This window comes from Mauremys mutica, chromosome 7 (assembly GCF_020497125.1).
Source record: "Mauremys mutica isolate MM-2020 ecotype Southern chromosome 7, ASM2049712v1, whole genome shotgun sequence".
Classification (NCBI taxonomy): domain Eukaryota; kingdom Metazoa; phylum Chordata; order Testudines; family Geoemydidae; genus Mauremys; species Mauremys mutica.
Window position 1 is genome coordinate 124702571 of NC_059078.1, and position 17891 is coordinate 124720461.

The 17891-nt window shown below is 50.4% G+C and overlaps 1 protein-coding gene across 1 annotated transcript; it reads left to right on the top strand.

Annotated features, from left to right (window-relative positions):
• Positions 1-1818: 1818 nt before the first annotated feature.
• CALHM2 (calcium homeostasis modulator family member 2) lies at positions 1819-16544 on the top strand. The gene is made up of 4 exons (XM_045022881.1): positions 1819-2330; positions 6639-6912; positions 11720-12324; positions 14195-16544. The coding sequence occupies exons 3-4, from the start codon at positions 11782-11784 to the stop codon at positions 14609-14611; spliced, it is 960 nt and encodes a 319-aa protein (XP_044878816.1). The 5' UTR covers positions 1819-2330; positions 6639-6912; positions 11720-11781; the 3' UTR covers positions 14612-16544.
• The last annotated feature ends 1347 nt before the right edge of the window (positions 16545-17891 follow it).

Consider the following 17891-nt stretch of genomic DNA (forward strand, 5'->3'; position numbering starts at 1 on the left):
TATGTCTGCACTACAGACTCTACCGCGGATTAAACTTATGTTCGGTCAAGGGGAGCGAGTGACAAAAGTTTTACCCACAGAAGTGCCAGTGTAGACATAGCCCCAGGGGTGCTGGAACAATTTGTATAGTGGGGGAGCTGAGAACCATTGAACCAAACTGTAAACCCTGAATATCATGGAAACCACTTCAAGCCAAGGGGTGCTGCACCCCTAGTTCCAGCACCTATGCATAGCCTTAGTTTCCAAGTGCACGAAACTGCTGGAGAACCAGTTTCATAGACACTAGAGGGCACCGTATGCCAGTGGAAACCCTTGTTTGGGTAGCCAGAAATAGCAAGCAGGGAGCAGTTTTTGTCCCTTGCTAAGGCTCCTGCTATAGGACATGGGCAAGACTTCCTTCCGTTTTATCGTATGCTATTTCAGGGCTAAGAAGAGCAAGAATCAGCTGAAGGATTTTGTGAGGCAGGCTGAAAGAATCTCTCATGCACTGACTAGGTGCTATTGTAAACAACCTGATGGAGATACAAGCTGCTCTGGAAAAGCACCTCTCTTGTTTTGAATCACAAGCCAGGGGAAAGCATCTAGTCTTCCCTACTAATCTCTTTAGATACTATTCAGACTGACCTCATGAGCCACAGGAGGTTTTAAAATAACCCTTACCAAAGCATCTCTGGATAGTGCAGTGTGCTCGCTAATGTGCACCACTGCCCTCTACTGACTGGAACAAAAAGATTGTGCGATTGTGTGTCATAAGCCCTATATTGCTAAGAGCTTGTGGAGATTCTCCTTTAAGTCTAGTGATCTGAATCTGTTTTTTCAGCAGGAAAACCTCTGCTGTAGCTGTGAAGCTCTGGGTGGCCATGGCATAGAACATAGTGACAGCCAGGAAACCCTTGTTGGCCATTCATTATTATTTTATTTTTTTTACAATCTGATTTACCTTGAGTTTTCACCTAGACTCCTCTCAGGCTTAAAAACTTCACACAAACTGGGTGTTCGTTCTAGAAGGAGCCACTGTTAAGTCAATCGTTTAGGCTCAAAATTTCAGGCTGTGTTTTTTTTGGTTTTGTTTTGTTTTGTTTTAAAAAAAGAGAGATTTACAAACTCCGCTGTGAATAAGAGTTGGGGGTTACTTTTGTTCAACGTCATGAAGACAGATACATGCAAATAACCCCCTACAGAGCTGGAACTGCACACACAAGAAGCAGAGTGAAATGTAGACAGCAAAACCTATGACAAATAGCACCTCAAAGCTGCCTAAGAGCTTTGTCTTGTGTCTTTATACAACACTAAGAATAGGAGGAAGCCACATGACACAGCTGGATTCCAAATAACCATGTCTACTAACTAGATACAAACATACAAGGCCTAGATACAGATCTGCTCTGGCAGAGTATTGGTGGGTTCTGCAATAGAAGCCAACTAGCTGGTTCCCAAATTATTTAAAGGGATACAACCCAATTCCTATGCACTGCAATCTGGCTACCCAATTCCCAAACAAATTGATTGAAATTAGGCATCCAAAGCCTCTAAATGGCTTTGAAAAGCTCAGCCTTGATTGCCAGAATTCACACCCTGATAACTGTGGTTTTCTTAGTAATGTACGAAAGGAAAGTATTTGGGGAATAGTTTTACCTCAGTCATGTCCCTTAAACCACATATCAAATTATCAATAGTCTGTTTCTCTTTCTCCCTCTCTCCTGCACCTGCTCTTTTTAAACAACCCAGTTTTGGCCCAGCAGGAGCCAAGGTGATTGCAGTTAACGTAAAGCTTAATTACTGGTTTGGGGTTGTTGTTCCTCCCTGCCCCCCTGAAGTCAATACCAGTGAAATTCTAAGCTCAAGACTATTAACCAAGTTGTATCCAGGTTCATGATTAGTCAGGCTGACTCGGGGGAGAAAGGAACACATCACAGATTTAGCGTTAATATTCACACTCAGCAATTTAATCAAGGCACCTGTCCAGAAGTTAATAGGAACAAAGCTTGACTTACAACACAAAGGAGATCAAAAGATAAACACTGTTTCCAGTTTTATTTGTTTCCGTTCGGCACAGTTATGATCCACCAAAAAGGAGCCTTCTAACTAGTCTCAGAGCTGTTATTAACATGCAGACTCCATTAAGAGACCAAAGAGCAGGCTTCCATTTGCAGAGAGAAACCTCTTTGCCTTTTCCATTTACACTTCAGGATCAGAGCCTGACACCAAATCCCCTTTGTGACAAGGGGCTATCCAGCCCCTTTACAGCAGGCAAAGAGATCGAAGACGCAGCAGGGGGCAGCCTGGCCCTACAGACCAGAGCGCATGGAGAGCAGCATTTGGGTCACCAGGTGTGGCATTTCAAATTCTTGGATCAAGGCATCATTTTTAATTGCTTTTGGGAGGAGACCCCAACCAGACCTCAGACACCCCCTATTTCAGCAACCCTCCCACAAGCTAAGGAGCCGGTTGTCATGAAAGGGTGAGCCCTCAGTGATACCCCAGTGAAGACAAAGGCAGACAGATCCCAAGTTAGCAGGTTCCTTGGTCACAGCTCCCTAATCATTCTCCTAAGGCTCCTGCACACACAACCTAACCAGCTGCAACCTCATCCTCCAGAGGATCTTGTCCCTCCCAAGGCCTTTGAAGTTGAGACAAGCCTCAGACTTCACAGATGAGTCACTGACAAGGATCTGCTCAGCTCAGCTTCAGCTATTTCTGTGCACTTCCTGCAGTCTGTTGATTGAAGAAGCCCAGGGCACGCTCCCTCTTAAGGGGCAATGCACAACACCCTGCAGTGATTGGCTGCATCGTTAATATAATTATAACATAAGCACTATTAACAAATAACAACATGAGATTCAATTTGGACGAGTGCATCTGGGGAAAAGAATCGGATGCCCAGACACGCAGGGGGAGGGACACGCCTGGGAAGCAGTGATGGCCAGAAGAGGGTGTGAGTGATAGGGGATAGCAAATTAGGCATGAGTTTGCAATGGGATGTAGTAGCAGCAAGAGTCCAGTGAAATTTGGGCTGGCACATGCAGAGCTATCATGTAATTCAGCAGGGGCTACATCTGGAAGAGTGAATTAATTGCTGGCCACCGCATCACCAGAACGATACCGATAAACTGGAGGGAGTTCAACAAAATGCAGCTACAATTATAAGGGAGCTGAGGGCACCGGGGCTGGATCAAGGCCCAGGTACCACAAGGCCATGCCAAAGGCCTGAGCTCCTGATGAGATCAAAATCTCAGATTTCATTTTAAAAGAATTGTGTTTCTAACCCTCATAGACACAAAGAAAGCCTGAAAACATGATGTGACTGTAACTTGAGTTTGCAGAGAGCCTGAAACAATAGCTCCAAGAGGCGTATGCTGCCCTATTCATCTTAACTCTGAAACCTGCTACCACACCAGAAAGGGCAGGGCCACAGCCTGGGAGCAGGCCATATGGGACCTCAGCGTGGGATGTCCCTAAAATCCTGGATTGCCTTATCTCACCCCTAGGAGGGACTGATCTATAAAATGAGATTAAGGCTCAGATTGTGACTAGGTGCCTAGGTTGTAGGGGAAGGGCACGAGGAGCCTTCCCCACCCACTGCTGCAATGTGAGTGGAGAGCGTAGGTCAAGTACCAGGTTCACCCCAATGGTGGCACCAGCCATTCCAGCAGGGGAAGGGATGAGGAGAGGGCAGGAGAGTGGCCTCCCCCACTCCTCACTGGCCAGCAGTGCTGAGGAAAGTGCACTCTGCATCCTTTCAGGGGGGAAGGGGCTGCTTAAAACGCCTCTTGAGGGTCTCTTGGGCTTCCATTGGGCTGTGCTTTGAAGGCCCAACCCAGCTCTGGAAGTGCGACATCTCTGTCACTTGGCTGAGGGGGATGGGGCACATCGGGAGGGTGGAAACAGCCAGGAGAGGGGTTAGGGTGGCACAAGAGAATGTGATTGGGAGCAATGGGGTGGGTGAAGGAGGCTGAATAGCAGCAAACCCTTCCTGCAGCGAGATCTACCAGCTGGCCCCGGGGCGTGGCAGAAGCTCCGTTGCATGGGACTGTGAAATGTACGTTGGGCAAAGCCCTGGAGGGGGACAATCCTGGCCCTGCCCCCGGGCGAGGGGCTGGGTGTTCTAACAGGCCTATCCCGTCCCCAGTTTCTGTGGGGAGTCAGGCCCCAATGCAGAAGGGAGGGGCCGCTTCCTGTGGGAGTCGGACCCCGTCAACTGCTGACCCGGTCAAGCCCAATATCGTTGTCATGGGTAGTGCGGCAGCAGCTAAGATCAGGTCCCCAGGGCACCAGGCACGGAGCAGAGAGACGCAGTTCTGCCAACCTCGAGAGATCAGAAATCATGAGACAGGCCCCCACAAAGTCACAAGATCGGCCCCGACTATCATGAGATTGGCTGACAAAATCATGAGGAGGGTCCCCCCCCAAAAAGACTAGACGGTGTTTTTTGAGTTTGTCTGTTTATTGCTGCACTCCCCTGCCCACCCCCGCATGCGCAGGTCACACTCAGCGTCGGCCTCTCTCCCGAGGGTATCTGCTGAGTGATTTTGGCCCCATCTGCCTGTCCCCTGCCCAGCAATTTATTCTGCTCCTGCCCAGCCTCTCTCATCAGTGCAGCCCCCCAGCCTCCTCCCTGCTCCTGGGGCTCTTCACTCCCTTCTCCGAGGCCTGGAGGGGGCTGCAGCGTGGTTCCCTTTCTCCCTTCCAGGCTGGGGGGCAGCTCCGGGAGCCCTTCACCCCCTCCGCCCCCTCCCAGGCCAGGTGCTGCAGGCAGCAGGGGCAGGAGAACCATCTCCCATTGCTCACAGGACGGGAGGAGGGAGCAGAACTGCCCCGAGCAGGTGGGCTCTTTATCGCAGGAGAACGGCTTTGGGGCACTAAGGGGAAAGAGAGCTCTTCCTACAGCAGCTCGGATTGGTTGCTCAGCCCCAGGAGGTGGAGCAAGTGGGGGGCTCAGCCAATCAGAGACAGATTTCCCCCCCAGGCTGGGCTACATTGGCCAGAGGGTTGGCGCATCTCTGGTCATTGCAAAGCGGGCGCTGGCCTCGGCTGAAATCCCATCCCGGAGAGAGCTGGCCACACGGGAGACAGGCTGTGCCCCAAAGAGCTTAAGTCCTAAGTAAATGAAGTGTGGGAGGGGAAACTGAGGCACAGAAAAGGGGCGTGACTGGCCTAAGAGGGCACAGCAAGCGTGGCCGAGCCAGGATTAAACCAGTAATAAGCAGAGACAGGCCCGAACTCTCCTGAACGCTGGGGAGGGGCAGAGTCAAACCCAAACCCAGCTCCAGATTTCCCACTGGGTGGTTTCTGTAGCAGGAACCCCAGATCCATTCCAGATGCCCTGAAATGGAAAATGCCCATGTGGGCCTCTCTCCGGCAAGAACACGAGGCCTGGGAAGAGTTTCGTTCTGTTCCAGGGGCTGGAGGCTGTGCAGAAATCAACACGGGCGTTGCTGTGAGTTTCTCTCGGCTAACCCGTCCTCTGGGGGCCTGGGTTTTGTTCCAGGGCACAGCATCCATGAAGCATGAAGGGAAAGAGGGCAGCAGGAGCAGAGAGCCGGCCAGCTGTGGGGGGGCGGCGGGGGGGAGACGAGGAGGAGGAGGAAGGGAGATGGCCCGGCCTCCTTCTCTGCCTTCATCGCATGGCTCTGGAAAGGAAGTGGAAAGCGGAAAAGCAGAGTCAGGAATGAATGTGCTGCCCCAGCCTCTGGCCACACCCCGCTCTGCCTGGGTAGGAGAGACGGTGCCTGGACTCGCAGCCAAAGAGCCACTATCTCCCCACCCACTGTGCTTCCAAAAGAGCTCTCGGCCACGGGCACTTCACTGCCACTGAGACAGTCAGTCCCCATTCGTGTCCCTGACCGTCCCTTTGCATTAGAAACAGGCCAAGCTGCACTGCTGCATCCAAATGACCCCATTGTTTGGATCAGTGCTCAGGCTGCCACGCTGCTGGGGTGTGGCACAGGATCTAGCCATCTCCAACGCTGGGGGAGGATCGAGTCTGCCGGCCTCTGCTTCTAATTAACCCTAAACCAAACACCTCTCCGTTTCCAATCCAGTTTGGAGTGTCCAAGCAGCGAGAGCAGAGACAGCCCCCTGCACAAAGAGCCCTCCCCGTGCTCCACAGAAGTCAATGGGGCTTACTCATGGCAGCAACTCATGGGGGTTGTAGGAATTTGCTCTTGACCTGCAGCACCCCTGGTATTACACTCCTAGGGGGGACACACACCCCAGCCCTGCCAGTGCACATCTCCTGGCTGCAGCACCCCCTGCTACTACAGTCCTGGGGTGCCCACAGACACAGCTCCTCCAATGCATCTCAGGTCTGACTTGCAGCCCCCTTGCATCCACCTTTCAGATGCAGGCAGCCAGTTGTAGCGGACTGTGTAAGGCTCCAGAGCTGCTGGCTCTGGCATTCTCCTTACTATGCCAGGGAACCCCGGTTAGAGCATCCTCCAGCAGATCTTCCACAGGGCTCAGAGCAAGCAGTCTCCTTGGGGGCAGTGGTGACGAGAGCTCCAGACACGCCCCAGGCAGCTGCATGCCACATTTCCCTCCGCAGCCTGCCACTGCCATGCGATCGCACTCGGGTTTGGGGGCGGATTATGCATTTTTTCCACTGACTAGTTTTTGTGCCTTTTTTTTTTCTTTTAAAGGCACAATGTTTTCTTAGAAACAGACAGAAAGTAACTGGCCGGTTGCTGCCTGTACAAGCCCCACCCTGACGCGAGGCTGAGACTTTCCCCTCCCATCACAAAACATCTAACAACAGAGGACCCCTTGGCACACGGAAAGGAAGTTGCTGAAAATAAACGCTATTTGGAACTGTTTTAACTTCTTGTGCTGGCACTTTCTGAACTGGATTCCCACTCCCCCTGCACTTGGACTGTAGCCGAGAAGGCTCTGAAAACAGATTTAACAACCTCTTAAGTAAGTGGCTTAGTTTTCTTCTTGTCTTTACATTTGTTCCGGGGGTAGCACTGAAATTGGAGGCTGCTTACAAATAAGCGCAAACACCACTGGGCATGACATCCATCAGCGAGGGGTGACTTCTCCCTGAGGACAGAGCATTCCTGTTTGTCACCCAAACTTAGTTTTGCTCGGCCTGTTGCTGGCTCCAGCCCTTGAAAGGACGGGCTGCCTGGTTTTCGTTTTGTGCAATCGTTCTGTGCTGCCCTGAATAACGGTCCTGGATTTGTATCGTCCCATTTCAGGTTTAGAGTCTTTGAGGAACACTGCACAACACAAACTTTACGGCAGTCGTGATCATGAGTCTGATTCTTCACCCAGCTTCTCTAGTGTAAGTCCGTTGATCAGTGAGTTTGACTGGTGTGGAACTGGGGTGCTGCAGTAGGGAATTAGGGCCCTAGTTTTTCGTGTTTAAACCCATAGTGATTTTACAGAATAACTGTAATAGACTCACGAATGGAGAGAAATAATAGAGCGCACTGAACTCTGGACTCACCCCCCCCGTGCTAACCCATGGACTTGAATAGGGCTACACAGGGTAAGTAGGGTGGTCACTGACCCATCGTGAACTAGGGATCTCAGGCACCAGGTTGGACTAGCTCCCTGCCATAATCTCACCAGGCTCAGCTCAGTCTTCCAGGGGCTTGTGCACTAAGTACCAGATGTGTGTGGGTCTTTCACAGGAGACCTTAAAAACTGGGTTCCCTTTATCTGATTGGCCTGAACATGAAAGATCCCCTGCTCCTTTTCAGAGAAGTTGGGGTTTCCATGGCACCAATTTTACATTTGCCGTCAACGTGCAGGATGCGGGGCTGGCCCCTTCGCAAAAGTCGTAGCTAGGGATCTATCCAGGTGGCGCTTGCTCATGCGCCTTTGGGGTCTGCCATGATTAGGAGGAGGATGGGTTTCCACAGCCAGACCCCAGCGGGCTGTGTGCCATTCAGGAGATGCAGAAGGCTATGCTGTAGGTATAGATACAAACTCCAGCCTCTCAGATGGGCCTTTGTCAAAGCTCTAGCCTCAGTGAGCTGAATCATCGCCCACCTGAAACCTTGGCGCTCGATGGGTTTGGCCGAGGTTCGTGTCAGTTAAATCTGGAGGGTGAAGTGAAGTCCAAGGGATTAAGGAACCCAGCCTGATGAACCAGAACTGCTGCCTTTTCACTCAGCTCCCCACCCATTTCCCCCTGCAGAGGTGGCTGCACTGTAGTGCTGCTGAGCTATATGAGAAGCAGTGTTGCCTAGTGGATAAAGCACTGGACCAGGGACTCAGGAGACTTGGGTTCTATTCCTGGCTCTGCCACTGACTGCTGGGTGACCTTAGGCAAGTCACTTTGCCTCTCTATGCCTCAGTGTCCCCATTTGTAAAATGGAGGTAATGATACTGACCTCCTTTGTAAAGCGCTTTGCAATCTACTGATGATAAGAGCTAGGTGATAACATTATATGTATTCCAGGCTCCCATCCTACAAGCCCACTGAAATCAAGAGGTTTCCTTGTCTGAGGGCTGCAGGGTGGGGCCCATAACTAGCGAAGTGCTTTGGGATTCCCAGAAATGATAGGTGCAATGCTATTCTGGTGTAAGGAGCCCAGAGATGAAACCACACACGCTGCTTGGGAGTGTCCTGCGATGGGATTTCACTCAGCTCAGCATGAAGGCTGGTGCCTTGTCTCAGGATCTAAGCTGGGCCCTATTGCACAGCAGCCAGGCGGTGAGAGTAGGAAGCAGGTGGTAACTAAGCCCCGGCTAGTGGATGAGTGTAGGGCTGATGCCAGCTGCATTGATACAAACCCTACGTACCCATGTGCTGTCCTAGGGGTGCCACATGGCACACCCGTGGACTGACTGTTTGGTGAAGACAGACAGCCCTGGGAGACTCGCTGCTACCAGAACCCCAGGCTTCGTTATCGTTCCATTCTCCGAACGCCAGAGCAACCCGCTCTGGTTTCTGGGTAGTGCAGCTCAACGGGCCTTTCCTGTATGAATGAATACTGTCATCGGACCTGCCAGCATAGGGCCGTCCATTGCTCTCTATGCACATCACCACATCACACAGGAAATCTGAGCTGCACTAAGGGCTTATCTTCGCTGCATCAGTTAGCTCAAGTTACTGCACTCCAGTAAGCCTAGTGAGAGAGACCACACTGCAAAACAATACTGGAGCTACCCAGAGTGACTAGATTAGTTGCAGACGAGTTGCTGTAAGTGAAGCTGTTGCATCCCCATTATTAGCTTGAGCATCAGCAAGTTGCAACAATGGAGCTTCAACCCATCCCTTCCAGCAGGCGAGCTAGCTCCCGTTTAAAGCACCACTTCACTTGGAGCTAGAGATTGGTGTGTGTGGATGCGGGTCAAGTTAGGGGTAATTTTCAAGTATAACTGGAGCTAGCTATGCTGTGAAGACACACCCTAAAACAGAGGGTGTCTATGCTACTCGGTAAGCCCAGGTTTAGTAGAACTCAAGTTAGCAGACGGGTTTGTTAGCCTAGGGCTTGAGCGTCTACATTCATTGGTAACCCCAGGTTGGGAATTGTTGAACCCTGGGTCCCAACTTGGGGGTCCAGCATCTACACTGCATTATGTGGACCCGAGCCACAACCCATATCCCAGAGTTCCTTCCGCCCTTCCACAATGGGGCCGCTCTAGCCCTTTGATCGTGGTGCAGTGTGGGAAAACTTGACTGTCCTCCAAACTTGACTGTCCAGGGACAAAGAAAGACAGCACATGGGATTGTGGGATACTTTTAGTGGACTCCCAGAGCATGTGTCCAGTGGAGCCATGTCTACACCGCAAAGGAACAGGACTTGAACCCTGGGTCCTGGCTTGATCCAGGCTCAGACCCTCCAATCCCTTAGGGTCCTGAGACCCTGAGTCTGATTAGTGTGAAGAAGGAAGGGAGATTAGGCTTGAGCCTGAGTTTGAACCCTGGCCTTACATCGCAGTGTGGACGTATCCTGAGATTTTTATGCAGTTTAAAACACCCAGGGAGGCACCTTTCCTTGTATCCATTCTAGGAATAGGGACTCGTGTTAGTCACATGACACCCATCCATTCATCATCAACAGTACTGGCCACTGGCAACTAATCGTTCAATCCAAACCTACCATACTACGCTTAAATACCTGGAATTATCATCAGCCCCTGCCCTTCTGCAGAGCCTTTGGCCCGAGGATCTCCAGACTGCTGTTACTAATACTCATGCATTAGGCCCGGGGAGGCAGAACACTCAAATCAGAACCTGCAAATGCTGAGACAGTAAACCTGACCTAGGAGGAAAACCTCAGTCCTACTGAACTCCCAGAGAAGTGAGTGTGATTTGCCCCAGGGTTACACAGCAAAACAGTAGCAGAGATGGGAATGCAGTCTAGGAGTCCCAACTCCAAACCTCTGCTCTACTCATTAGATAACACTGCCCTTCTTTGTTGCAGATTTACAGGAACTTCTAGTATGCAATGATAAAGCTCATGCCAGTCTGCTAAGGAAGGCAAGGAAGGCTTGACTGGGGTCTCACAGGGTGGGAGAGAAGAGGCAGCCAGTCAGAGTCAGAGGCAACAGATTTTTTTTTTTTTTAGTAATCATCTCTGGCAGATACTGTTTTGAGGAATTCAATGGGAAATGGAAAAGTCTGAGGTTTTCCTTCTAGCTCAAGTTTACTTCCTCAACAATCCCTTCTGCTCCTTGTTTCTCACTGTCATTTGAAAAATACTTTTCATTCAATAATGTTCATGGATAGATAAGTGGGTGTTAACTCTGAACCCTACTGATGAAACTTAAAGTGTCAGTATTATTAACTATTTCACTGCGAATCATTGTAGATGGAATGTGTCACTGCTCTGAGATGGAGGGTGGGGTTTAGGTACTAATATTCCCACTCCAAAAGTGAGTAAGAGAGCAGAGCTGTGAACTCTGGAGTGTGTATGAAAGAGTGAATTCAGAGAGGGAGGATGGTCCACTGGTTAGGCCACTTGCCCAGCACTTGGGAGAGCCAGGGTCAAGTCCCTGCTCTGCCACAGACTTTTGGTGTGAGCTTGGGCAAGTCACAGCTCTCTGTGCTTCATATATTAAAGATTGAAAGCTGCTCAGTTACTATGGTGATAGGGGCCACATAAGTAGCGTATCATACACTCAACTGTGTCTAACAATCTTGCTGAAACACAATTTAAATTTGGTTGTGGTTCAGCGGGATCCTCAGGTACTTTGGCTAGCTAGAGGGGTGAAGCCAAAGTCGGCATATGGACTTCTCCAAATGAACTGGTCTTTCTGGGATAGCTCTCATTTCGCAGGTGCTGTCTAAGGCTCTGGTCACCTTTAAAAACGTGCCAGACTGTGACCGTCCGCCAGATGTGGCCTACAAAGGGAGCAGCTCACCAGAGGTTGTTCCTCTCTCTCTCTTTCTCAGTACCAGAGGCCAAAGGGGAGGGTGTAGCAAAGTGGGGGCCAGCTACCATCCCCTGGAGTTGCTCCACTCCCATTAACAAAGTGATCCCTAGCTGAGTCTGATGCCAGGGAGCAGAGAAACTGGCTGTTGTGGAGCCAGGTCCATCCCACCAGCCAGGCCACCTACCTACTTCTCTAGACTCCCACTGTGACCCCTACTCCAGTTGGGTATGACAGCACCCAATTACGAGTTCCCCCAGAGTCGCCAGGCGAGGTCTCTGGGAAGCGGGGCAGCCATCGGGGAGAAGGGTGGGGGTGCAGCGCCCTATTGCTGCCTCTCGAATATTGGCTCTATAATTCACATTTCTCAGTGTTGTTATTGTCGTTGTAGCCAGCGTGAGGTGAGAGGACCCAGGCTACTGTAGGCATCTCCTATTGGATGCTCCATCCAAGATGGCTGCCCTCATCACTGAAAACTTCCGCTTCCTTTCTCTGTTCTTCAAAAGCAAAGACGTGATGATCTTCAATGGCCTGGTGGCCCTGGGCACGGTGGGCAGCCAGGAGCTCTTCTCTGTGGTCGCCTTCCACTGCCCCTGTTCTCCGGCCAGGAACTACATCTATGGACTGGCTGCCATCGGAGTCCCAGCCCTGGCCCTGTTCCTCATCGGCGTCATCTGGAACAACCACACCTGGAATTTGGTGGCCGAGTGCCACAAGAGGGGGGCCAAGAACTTCTCAGCCGCAGCCACCTTCCTGCTCTTTGGCTCCATCATAGGGCGGGCTGCCGTGGCCCCTGTCACCTGGTCGGTCATCTCACTGCTCCGCGGAGAAGCCTACGTCTGTGCCCTCAGTGAATTTGTGGATCCTGCCTCCCTAGATAAATTTCCATCCAGATATGGACCGGAGACCCTGGCCAGGTTCCCTTGTAAAGACATTCCAGGGAACTTGACAAGTTTTAAGGAAGAAGTGATAAGAAGACTAAGATACGAGTCCCAGGTATTAACTTACTTGTATGTCTGGGTGTGGAAGGAGTGGTGACAAGGGGTTAGAGGAGACTGGGAGCCAGGTCTCCTGTGTGCTATTTCTGGCTCAGGATGAGTGTGTTGTGTTGGAGTTAGAGGAGGAGACTGGGAGCCAAGACTCCAAGGCTCAGAGACAGAAATTGAAATCCTGGCCCCATTGAAGTCAATGCGAGTTTTGCTGTTTACTTAATTGAAGCCAGGATATTATATAGTGTTGTCTAGTGGTTAGAGGAAACCTGGGCTGTATTCCTGACTCTTGGGAAAGTTACTTTCCCCCTCTGTGCCCCATTATCCTCCTCTCTCTGAGGGAAATAACACTCACTTTCCCCTCTGTGGCTTAACCTATGTCCAGTAAATTCTCATTGAAACTGCAGCATTGGGAAGCCAAGATAAGGAAAATGGGGAAAGTGGCCCTGAAACACCCAGCGCTGCTCTGAGCTGTGACAGGGCAGGATGCCGCTCTTGTCTCTGTTCAAGCAACAGACCGCTCAGAGCTCCGTATTTACAATATCGCACACTCCTTAACTCACGCGGCCAAGGAGTGGGGAGACAAAGGGTATCATCCCCATCGGAAGTGGGAGTGAGGGGGCAGCAGCATCAGGGCACACTCGGGCTCCACCTCCTCCTGAGCACACATCCTTCCTGTGCCTTTTCTACTTTCCGGAGTGAGTTAATTAGGCCTGTAGCTTTCTCCAGCCCATCCCCAGTCTATCAGTTAGGCACAGCTTTGCCCCTCAGGTTTACTCTGGGGTGATTTAATTGATGTTCCCATGATCAGAGTGCTGGTAGAGCTGCTGTTGCCCAGCACTCTGTCACAGAAGCCTGTGTCCTATGACTGCGAGCACCATGTGTTCAGACCTCTGGAGTGATTTACACCTAATCTGAGGTGCGAGTTGTCCCAAGACCAGGCTTAGCTACCAGAAACCGGTACAATTTTTACATTAACAATCTGCTTTGGGGGAAAATTTGCTTTTAAGACACATGTTCATGGCTTTGTGAGGACCTACCAAAAAAAAAAAAAAAAGAGCAGCATGTGTTAAGTGCAAGAGGACAATACATTATCCAGACACCAGGAGATCAGTTATCAGAACCAACTCCACATCAGCTGACCCAGGGCTTTGCAGTACCATGTTGGATCTGAGTTAGACGGACTAGTCTGTTCACTCTCCAGTGATCTGCCTGTGGCCCAGTCAGGAGCAGAAGTGATGGGGTGTCCCTGAATTAGAATAGAACAGGGGTTCTCAAACTGGGGGTCAGCACCCCTCAGGGGGTCGTGAGGTTATTACAGGGGCAGTCATGAGCTGTCAGCCTCCACCCCAAACCCCACTTTGCCTCCAGCATTTATAATGGTGTTAAATATATAAAAAAGTATTTTTAATTTATAAAGGGGGGATCGCACTCGGAGGCTTGCTATGTGAAAGGGGTCACCAGTACAAAAGTCTGAGAACTACTGGAATAGAATGAGTTGCCCAGGTCAGGGTGCACTGGCCAAGCTGTGAGGGGTTTCAAGTCTAGAGTACATGGGGAAGGTACAGATCAGGACTGAGGTTCATCAGCTGAGCTGTCTTGGCTCCAGTCTGGAAGAGCAGGAACTGTTGCTGGTCAGGACTGAAGGGCATCGGCAGAGGATTGCTGGGAATCTCGCACAGCACCTGCCTATGCTCTAGTCAGCGCTATCAGTGCTGCATCACGTTCACAGAGACAAGAACAAAGAATCCAAGCGCTGGTGTCCTGCTGAGCCAGCATGAACTGGGGCAAACCCCAGTATGAAACAGGGCAGGTTCTTTAATTAGAGATTGGACTGATGAGCTGTTCTGATGTCACCCTCTCTGTCTCTTTCTCAGCTCTTTGGATGGCTGCTCATTGGGGTCATCGCAGTCTTGGTTTTCCTCACCAAGTGCCTGAAGCACTGCTGCTCGCCGCTCAGCTACCGGCAAGAGGGCTACTGGTCCCAGTACCGCTCTAGCGAGGCCAAGCTCTTCGAGCGCACTGCCGAAGTCCACTCCAAGATCCTGGCTGCCAACAACGTCAAGCAGTTCTTCGGCTTCGTGGCTCTGAACAAGGAGGAGAAGGAGCTAGTGGAGGAGTTCCCAGTGGAGGGCGTCCAGCCAAGCCCGCAGTGGAACGCCATCACCGGGGTCTATATCTACCGGGAAAATCAGGGCTTCCCACTCTACAGCCGGCTCCATAAGTGGGCCAAAGGGGTGGAGGGGAACGGGCCAGGGCCTGATGGTCAGGAAATGGTCTTCCTAGCCACATAAGAGAACCAGCAGCCCAGGGGGATGACAGAACCAGTTCCCCACACCATCTTTATTATATGGAGATATACCTATCTCATAGAACCGGAAGGGACCTTGAAAGGTCATCAAGTCCAGTCCCCTGCCTTCACAGCAGGACCAAGTACTGTCCCTGACAGATTCCCTCCCTCCCCGCCCCACGATCCCTAAATGCCCCTCTCAACCCTGGGTTTAGCAGGCCAATGCTCAAACCACTGAGCTATCCCTTCCCCCTCTCCCCCCAGACTTTCCCATCAGACTTTGCTTCACTGTATGTTCAAATAGGTAAAAATGGCACAGTAGCATGGCTAGTCGATTTGCTGCTAATTCTCCTCCAAACAGCTGTTCCTCTTGGGCACAGCAAGGGAGGAAGGATGAACATTCACTCACTCACTCATGCCCGTCACCCCAATCGGGGTATGGGCCGCCAACCACAGATCTCCAGAGTCCTCTATCCTGGGCCAACAGCTTCAGGATAAAGACCAACCGCCTCGTGCCAGGAACCTGTCTCTAAGACACAACCATGCACTGCTGCTCCCACACAGAGGACATGGCACCTAAGCAGGTAGGTGCACCCTGTCGCCAGACTATGAGTGCGGCAGCCCTACCGTTCTGAGGCACAGACCGAGCCGCCGGGTCCTGCGTACACAAAGACACATTAAAGATGGGAAACCAGCTACAATACACTGCCAGGGTTTCCCCATCTCAGCTACGAATGCGGCAGCCTCTTTGCTCTCCTTCATTTCAGGGTCAGGACAAGACAACCCAGCACAACTGCCTATTTTATTATTAAGACTTTACCTTGCAGTTCTATAGCATAAACAAATTCCCAGAGGACCTGATGGGCAATTGCATCTGGGGTGGAACACAACAGCAGTCCATCAATGCACAGAAAAACTCCAGAGTCTAAGGGTTTGTCTACATGAAGGAAGGGAGGGGGTAGTGTACCCTAACTTGGATCAGTGCACATTGAAATGACCTGCGTTCACACAATGCAGACCCTGAAAGCACAGTAGCTCCATAGTTAAAGGGTATAAAGTTCACCGGGCACTGAGTTCATACAAACCCATGTTCGTGTACGCACATTTCTCATTCACACTATTTTAGCTGTCCTCTAAGTGCCACGCCACACTGCGTGTCCCCAGGACTGACCTGTCAGTTTCCCTGTGTATCCTCCCCCTCCACTCCTCTGGGGTCAAGGTGACCTGATGCCAGCAAGTAGGCCACTGATATTGCACAGGGAAATTTAATGAAGTGGAATGTAATTACCCAGTTGGAAACTGGCCAGGACACCAAAGACCCTTTTTCAATGAGCACATATGGTCAACTTGGTTTTATGTATCCGGAAGACAGCACAGTCAGCAGACCTGCATCCTGCTGAGCTGGCTTGGGACAGGTTGAGTCATCACCACCACTTCCTGCAGCACCTTGGGATTCTCATTCAAGCACTGACCAGCTTCGCCCCCTGCTTAGGGTCTGAGACATGGCAAGCTCATAACCAGACTTAGTGCACACTCTTCACGCTTAATTGTATCAGTTAAGCATCTTTCTCCCACTGGAAGGAGACCAGAAACCAGCCAGCCAAAAGACTGCATTATGAACATGTCTTGTGCCTGTAGAGAATGATTTGCACTGATTGGAATCGGTGGGATTCAGCCATGGGAAGCAGTGACCACTCCTCCCTTCTTTCATTGGGCTTTTAAAACTGTTTCCACTGCCTTAAATGGCTCCTGAACGAGATCCTCACAGATTCTCTCTCAAGAACCAAACGCCACTCTGAGAAACGGAGAAAGGGGAGGTTTAAATGTACCACTGTCATTGCACTATTGTGTTGTCCACTGGCTGGAGAATTGATGTGTGTTTATAGCACTGCACAATTCATCTGTCTCTAACTGCATGTTGAATTAGTTACACACAATTGTGTCTGGTTTCAGAGTAGCAGCCGTGTTAGTCTGTATCCGCAAAAAAAACAGGAGTACTTGTGGCACCTTAAAGACTAACAAATTTATTTTAGCATGAGCTTTCGTGAGCTAAAGCTCACTTCTTCGGATGCATAGAATGGAACACACAGACAGGAGATATTTATACATACAGAGAACATGAAAAGGTGGAAGTATGCATACCAACAGGCAGAGTCTAATCAATTGAGATGAGCTATCGTTAGCAGGAGGAAAAAAAACTTTTTGAAGTGATAATTAAGATGGCCCATAGAAGGTGTGAGGAGAACTTAACATAGGGAAATAGATTCAATTGGTGTAATGACCCAACCATTCCCAGTCTTTATTTAGACCACAGTTAATGGTATCTAGTTTGCATATTAATTCAAGTTCAGCAGTCTCTCTTTGGAGTCTGTTTTTGAAGTTTTTTTGTTGCAAAATTGCCACCTTCAAGTCTGTCACTGAGTGGTTAGGAAGGTTGAAGTGTTCTCCCACTGGTTTTTGAATGTTATGATTCCTGATGTCAGATTTGTGTCCATTTATTCTTTTGCGTAGAGACTGTCCGGTTTGGCCAATGTACATGGCAGGAGCCCCCTCCGCCTGTGCACCAGAGGGCAAAATATCGAGACAATTCATGGTATAAAATCGGGACATCTGGTCACCCTACGCCCCAAGCACGTGCTTGCTCTGCTGGTGCCTAGAGCCGGTCCTGCCAACTATCAGGACTGTTGTTGCACTGATTTGGGTGCAGGTTTTACAGGGGATTGATGCAGTGGGTGCAGGGAAGACCGGACCCTGCTCTGTCCCTGTGCTCTCTTGTGAGTAGAAGAGCAGGAGCATGGCTAGCAATTGGAAACGGGCACTGGGGGACATCTCACGGACTGCTAGTGCTAATACACACAGGTTGTCATTGCTATACATCACGTGCTGGCAGGAAGAGAAGTGATGGCAGCCCCTTTGCTAAGGTGTTTGAGTTGGGTTTTTTAATTCTCCTTCGGGGTGCAGACATTCTATGCAGCTCTCTGAGGAGATCTACAACAGACAACAACCAGGACGCTTATAAAAGCATGACAAATAGAAAGAAGTCAGGATTTAGCATAATGAGTAATTGCTATTCATGCCCATCAGCTGAGTCAGGAAGTCAGGCTATCGCAAGCAATAACCCCACCACTCCAGCAGCTTCTAGCCATGGGCTCTGCTGGTTATCAACAAGGAATTCAGCATGGATTTTGTAATGAAGGAGGGAGCCCAAAACTGAGTTAGGAAACAGCCTGTTCCTCTCTCGGGAGAGGTCCATAAACTGGGCAAAAATTAAAAAAAAACAGGCA

Excerpts from the sequence above, each read along its gene's own strand:
- CALHM2 (XM_045022881.1), top strand. The coding sequence starts at position 11,782 with ATGGCTGCCCTCATCACTGAAAACTTCCGCTTCCTTTCTCTGTTCTTC. Across the intron at positions 12,325-14,194 it reads GACTAAGATACGAGTCCCAG|CTCTTTGGATGGCTGCTCAT; the intron begins GTATTAACTTAC and ends TCTCTTTCTCAG.